Source organism: Juglans regia, chromosome 7 (assembly GCF_001411555.2).
Source record: "Juglans regia cultivar Chandler chromosome 7, Walnut 2.0, whole genome shotgun sequence".
In the NCBI taxonomy this organism is placed as follows: Eukaryota; Viridiplantae; Streptophyta; class Magnoliopsida; order Fagales; family Juglandaceae; genus Juglans; species Juglans regia.
Window position 1 is genome coordinate 14,546,284 of NC_049907.1, and position 7,194 is coordinate 14,553,477.

A 7,194-nucleotide genomic window follows, 5' to 3' on the forward strand; every position below is an offset into this window, starting at 1 on the left:
TGGACATGTTTATAAGGAATGAACAATCATCTCTTGTAAAACTAATTTTATAAGATGAGTTAGACCCAAAAATTTCTTCATATTCTTTTAGGACAAGTGGTAATTTCACAGAGTAATCTAATAGAGCCAAGTTAGAAAAAGGTCTCTGCGGCAGAATTTTTGTTGGTTGTTACAAGAAAACCTTCGTCTTATTTTGAAGGGAAAAATAGATTAGTAGCGATGATTCGTCTTATCAAATGGAAATATTTTTCTCCATCGAAAGTGGTATCGTGGTGATCGAATGCATGTAACTTTTTTAAGAATCTCTCTTTGCGCTTATAATAATTAGTTAACCCAAAAAATGAAGGATCATACACAAAATTATTCCCAAATACTCAATTATTTGGATGCCATCCTCCGCATGCAGTTAACAATACTTACAAACTTTACCAAATTGAGAACACCTACGATCAAGATGTTAAGAAGATTTTATAGAGTTTTACTATGTACAAGCAAATTTGCGTACCAATCTGCGTATTAATATTGTTGTCTTCATATTTTAAATTCAAATTAGTACTGTTTTCAATAAAATCTACTTTCTGACCAATCATATTGAATAAGTGCGCGTATTAGTACGCAGAATTGCTTACAATTAGATTTTCCCAATTTTATATTGTACACGGACATGATTGAGTGCTTCTCAGTCTCCCCTCCCTCACAAGCCTTTTGAGAAAATGTCCGAGCTTGATGCCATAAGAACCTGGCTTCACAGCATTAATGTTACCCCGAGTGGAGCACAAGTACTCGGCCTCCCCCTTTGAAGAAGCTGCCTCCATGCTCTGGTTCTTCCTTCCATTGTCGGAGCACCATTCTCCGGGAATCAGCCCATTTGGTGGACGTTTTAAGATTTTTTTATCGATTTTTTGCAGCACTCTATCACCTTCTTGAAACGGCCTTGCAAAAACTGCCCCGCTGGCTAACATTTTATTATAGTGAAACATGTTTAGGACATCGGGTGCACCTTGTGCGGTGTTCCAAATGATGTACCTTAAATCATTGTCCACTGTGGTGTTTCGGAACTCGGCTATGTTGCACAGGACTGTGTGGAAGTAGGATTCAAGCGGGTAGGCCAGATTGCTAAAGTACATTAGCAGTTTTCTAGGGAAATTGTCCCATCCTTCGACGCAATATTCCATGAATGCTCTTGAAAGAATAACCCAAGGTGAACCTGCATGCATGTAATTGACAAAATCATCAGAAAATCTGCAACATCAGAATTTTTGTGGAAATTAATGAACCATATGTATAGATATATATATATATATATATATATATATATATATATATCGTATGCTAGAGGAACTGACCTTCAAACAGTGTAAAAGCATCTGGTGTTTCTCGGGTCTCCACAGCGTAGAAAAGTGGACTCTTGCGGATTGGATTATGTAAACTAGGATCCACTACAATTTGATTGACTTTTTCCCGCCTGAGACCAAAACATTCTATCAGCTGTTTTGTTTTCACAGACCATTTGATCTTATTTCATCTAATCATTATAATTTTTCTAAACTTTAGAATAAAATACAAAAAACAATTCAAGTTTTTCAAATTCTACAATAAAAATTATATTAAAAAATTATATTCTAATAATATTTTATTTAACCTTCAACTTCCATCTCATCTTATCTGTATAACCAAATGATATTGGATAATGTTCTTGGAACTAAAGTCCAATAAATGATATCTTTTATAGATGCAGGCTGGACATATTGCAGACATGCTTCCCTACAAAACCGGCTGATATGTACGTAGAATACTTGGGAAAGCATATGAAATATTTAATTAGTGACTAGCGCTTACTCTTTCCAAATCCAGCTGGTCTTGTTAGTATAATGAACAAAATTGAGATCCCTCGGCAAGAAAGTGAAAGCATGGAGGAGATCTGCAACAAGAGATCAGATCATGATTTTCTCTTTCTGGACTAGTTTCTAAAATCTCGAAGTATAAAAAAAAAAAAATGATTATATGCGTGCAAAATATAGACTTGATTTTAATCTCAACAGGGTTAATTCGTATATAATATTTATTTACCATCCTGACTCATAAGTGGATAGTCTGAAGAACTTAATGTGATGAACCAGTCCCAATCAGTGCTAATCTTAAGAAGCAAAGCAGCAGCATGAAGTGTTGCAGCAAGAGCCGATGGACCCATCTGGTTAACTGTGTAACTTTTGCCAAGAACATTAACATTTTCATAGGCTCGGAACACCTGCTCGGATCGTACTGAAACTAACAATTCTTCCCTCTCGGAGTCTGATGAATCAGCATCAAGTTGCAACAGATACTGGTTTCTTGGATGGTATATTGCCTTCAACAGCCTCAGCATTTTCTCCTTGTCTCCTTTCGTACCACAAATCCAATAAGCAAAAACTGGGGGGTAGCTGTTCCCTTTTGATACTAGATACTGATATTCAATACTTTCACCAGAATACCCAATTCGAGATAATCGCGTTGATGCTCCTAACAACAGTAAGCTAATTGCAAATACCATAATCCATAGATGGTAACCTGAGATCCAAGCGGAAGCTTTGGATATTGATCTCATTGGTGTGGTAGCTTGTGGATTTACTGAGGAGCCGTTGAAAGTTCTGGCATCCAGTAAGTTAAAAGCTCCAAACTGTCAGACCTCTTCAGATCATGGCAAGTTCGCGCAGATCTTTCAACCATGGAGTAAAGACACCAGAAATTTGGATCAGTAATATTAAACATGTCAGTTTTTTCATATGTCAATCACTTCAGACAAACAAGAAAACTATTTTATCTTGCAAAATTATATGAAACATAATTGAAAGTAAATGTGGGTTTCATGCACCGACTATAAAAATTCCAATATTTGAGACAGTTCCTTAACAGACTTTGGAAAAATCAGTGGAAGAACCAATACCTTAAAGAACCACCAAAAAGCATCAATGAACTTTAAACACAAGCCAAGAGTAGAAAAATGGCCAGCTTAAGTATATGAAAAACAGGAGGTTGGTAGGACAAAGGTACAGGTTGAGAGAGAAAAAAAAAAAAAAAAAGGTGATAAATGGGTAGCCACCAAACTAACTGCTGTAAAACTTCAGCTGAAAAGGAACAAATATTACAAGAAAATTACAAGTTATTTTCAATAAAAATGATTATTTTTCGTTAAAATGAATCTGTTTTGTTGCAAATAATCATTATTATCGTAAATAATCAGTCATAAATATTTATTTTTCTTGTAATTTAATTAATTATATAATATATAATTAATTAAATTTAGGAGGATTAGATTGCAAATATAGCAAAAGATGTGACAAGCCACTGTTTAAAAACGGTGGAACGGTGGGTAGGGGGGGACTCTAGAACATGCTTTGTGGCCATCTAAAAATGAGAAAAATCTTTATTTCTAGTTTTTAATTGCTTGTTCAATTGATTAGCGCGGTTAGGACAGTTCCCGAACCTCCTTTGACTGGATCAATCCACTGCGGTGGTAGAACCAGGAATTAATTTGTTTATGGGGACAAGCGAAGCTAAAAAATATAAGAAGAATATTTGTTTGTTCTATTTCTATATTGTTTTTCCTATTGTATAAAAAAATATGATTTAATCTTTACGGTATTGTATTTCAGCCTTGAAGATGATGTTTTAAGGGAATGTTGACTTTTTTGTCCATAGGGAGTGTGTCGATTTCAAGCTGAGATGTGATATTCATTGAGTCCCTTGGAAGCATGTAATAATAGAGTGACGTCTCATGAGTTAACGCTAGACTATCAATAGGCTTGGACAAGATGATAACGCTCTCGAGTTGAGTTATAGTCTCTCGACTGATAGAAACTAGAGAACGCTTGTGGTGAAGTACAAGTGTGTGAAGCCAAAACCATTCTTGAGAGAGTCATACTGGCAGACATTAATATCTATAATATGGCTAAGGAAGCCAGAGTGTGCATGGCTATTTTAGAAAATGTAGTGGTGCATACATTAAAGAGAAAGGAAGGGTTAATATGTGTTAGAGCATGTGACCCTGCCATAGAGGATAACTCCTCACCAGCTAAGTTCAGTCCACTCGAACCTGCCATAGAGGATAACTCCTCACCAGCTAAGTCCAGTGCACTCATAGCGCATCCTCAACAGAATGGCACTGCCATTGCCTCTGTTGCTCGTTCAAAACAACATGCATAACAGACTCTGCTCTTATGGAATAATACGAAAACTTCTAGAATAAAATCTCTTGTGTATATTTCTGCTATGCTGTGTAAATATTTCTGCTATAAATACTAGTGTCATTGTACTGAGGAAAGGAGAGGAGAAACACAGAACACTTTATTCAAAGATGTTTTCATTTAGACATTATTGCAAACACCTGTGCTACATTCATTGTTTCACTGGTTCAAACATGGTATCGAGAGCCTGAATAGGGCCAACGCCCATTTTTCTTTCTCCGATCATCATGGCACCACCCAAATCATCTTCTCCGAATCCCTCTATCACCAACTCCGCTGCTCAGCTCATAACCATTAAACTCTCTACCGAAAATTACTTACTCTGGCACGCCCAAATCACCACCTTCCTCTGCGGCAACCAACTGTTTGGCTATGTCGACGGATCCACTCCCATGCCTCCCTCCATTGTTGATGATGCTCCTAATCCAAGCTATATCTCCTGGCGCACTCAAGATCAACTCATCATGTCAGCTATTTATTCCTCCCTCACCGAGACAGTCCTCTCTCAAATTCTCAATTGTCCCACCTCCCAGCAAATATGGAAAACTCTTCATGAACTATACTCAGCTCAATCCACCGCCCATCTCATGAATACGAAATTTCAACTTGCAACTCTCAAAAAAGGGTCCGATTCCATCTCCACTTATTTCCACAAAGCCAAAGCACTCTCTGCTTCTCTCAATGCCGCAGGACATCCTCTCCCTGAGTCTGAATTCATCATTTATTTTTTGACAGGATTAGGTTCTGATTTCGAGTCCGTAGTGTCTTCCATCACTACGCGTCCCGATCCTCTCTCTATTTCTCAGGTCTATAGTTTTCTTGTCAACCATGAATCATGTCTTGCTCACCAAACACACTCTCTACTTTCCCAGAATTCCTTCACTGCCAACTCCAGTGTGCGTGGCTCGTTTACCCCTCCAAATCGAAGCCGTGGTCGTGGCTTTCAGCCTGGAAGGGGTGGCCGAAATTTTTCCCCATCTCCCTCGAATATTTTTTCCTCTTCTCAGAACAATCGACCTACATGTCAACTCTGTAATCGCATTGGTCACACTGTTATTTCCTGTTATCATAGGTTTGATCATGCATATCAGTCTCCACCACCTCCTTCTCTCTCAGCTAATTTTACCAATTTTTCAAACACGTCCGCACCATCTTCAAACTAGTTTCCAGACACTGCTGCCTCCACTCACTTCACCTCTGATTTTTCCAAACTTAAGCTCGAGTCCTCACCTTATCATGGGCCAGATCAAGTAACAATTGGAGATGGATCATCCCTTGCTATACAAAATTCTGGCTCTGGCTGACTTCCGACACCTTTTGGCAATTTCCTTCTCCGTCAATTACTTCATGTTCCCTTAATTTCTCAAAATTTATTATCTATTCGACAATTTTGTTTGGATAATTCCGTTTTCTTTGAATTTAATTCTTCTGGTTTTTTTGTGAAGGATTTACGTTCCCAGGAAGTACTTCTTCAGGGCCCCGTTAAGAATGGCTTGTACGTCCTTCCAACTGATGATGCGGATGTCACTCCTCCCTCACGGCATGCGTTCATTGGCGAACGGACCTCATCCAACATATGGCATGCTCGTCTTGGTCACCCATCTCCTCGGATCACCTCCTTTACAATACGACATCACCATCTTCCAGTCACTTCCACATCCACTTTGTCCCCTTGCTCGACATGTCTCCAAGCCAAGTCTCACGCTCTTCCTCATCCGCTCTCCCCTTCTCAATCTCAATTTCCCTTTCAGTTGTTATTTCTAGATGTCTGGGGACCTGTGCCTGTGATATCCTCCAATGGCTTTAGATTTTATTTTTCTATTATAGATGACTTTACAAAGTATGTTTGGCTTTTTCCTTTATATGCAAAATCTGATGTCTCTCAAATTTTTCTAAACTTTGTCACATTTGTTTGCAATACATTTTCCAAAAATATTATAGCTGTTCAATCAGATTGGGGGGGTGAGTTCCGCCCCTTTCATGATATTTTTCAAAAACTCGGCATTTCCCATAGAATTTCTTGTCCTTACTCTCATGCACAAAATGGTAGCATTGAACGGCGTCATCGCCATATTGTTGAAACTGGGCTTTCTCTTCTTGCCCAGTCTTCAACTCCTCTCAAATATTGGGTTGATGCTTTTAAAATGGCAGTTTTTCTCATAAATAAATGCCTACACCCACTCTTCATATTGGGAGGGCCTGGGTCCTCAGATGATTTTGGCTGATGGAAAACTTGGGGTTCTCAGACTCATGAGCTTTGAGCATTGGATGCTCAGAATTATTTGCTATGTTGAATAGTTATTTTTATTGTTGCTCCGGATTTTCATGGCTTGGTCAAGTTATGATATATATAACTACAAGAAAACTGCTTATTTGCGATCAGTTAATTCCAGCGAAATAACTATTTGCAACTAAAATTAATTGCAAATAATCTTTTGATTATAATAAATTGATCACAAAAGTTCGTTTTTATTATAGGATACTCGGTTTTGATGGTTAAAGGATTTTAAGTTTATGAAACTCTATTGTTCAGTTCCTTACTGTTTAGAGTTTAAATGCATATATAATTATATATTCTTTTTAATGTAAACAAATTAACGGTTTCTTTATGTTCATTCTCTGCATTATTCATTGATATGTTTCCTCATGGTTTTTAACGTATTGAAGTTTCTTAAAATTTCATAGTCTCACTATTGCTCCGGTTGGTGTTTTAATATTATATATGGTGCTCACAATTGTAGTCATAATACATGAATTTATTATTTTCAGCTGTGAATCTTTGTACATGCATATACCGAGCATACCGGCATACACAATGTGACGTCAAAACGGAATAGAAGATTAATTTGACGGCTAGTTAAACAACAAAAGCTAGGGATTGAGATTGAGAAAATTTGCAAATAAAAAGAAACTCTGAGATTAAGGTTTTACTATAAAAAATAAATCAATCCCCTTTTGAAGCCCACAAGTC

At 37.5% G+C, this 7,194-nt stretch overlaps 1 protein-coding gene across 1 annotated transcript; it reads right to left on the reverse strand.

Annotated features, from left to right (window-relative positions):
* Positions 1 to 543: 543 nt before the first annotated feature.
* LOC108983663 (beta-glucuronosyltransferase GlcAT14C-like) lies at positions 544 to 2,976 on the reverse strand. Its single transcript, XM_035692497.1, has 5 exons — positions 2,924 to 2,976; positions 2,071 to 2,695; positions 1,840 to 1,921; positions 1,347 to 1,465; positions 544 to 1,207 (listed from the first exon to the last, which is right to left on the reverse strand). Exons 2-5 carry the CDS (start codon positions 2,582 to 2,584, stop codon positions 648 to 650), a joined length of 1,275 nt encoding a protein of 424 aa, XP_035548390.1. The 5' UTR covers positions 2,585 to 2,695; positions 2,924 to 2,976; the 3' UTR covers positions 544 to 647.
* Between the last annotated feature and the right edge of the window lie 4,218 nt (positions 2,977 to 7,194).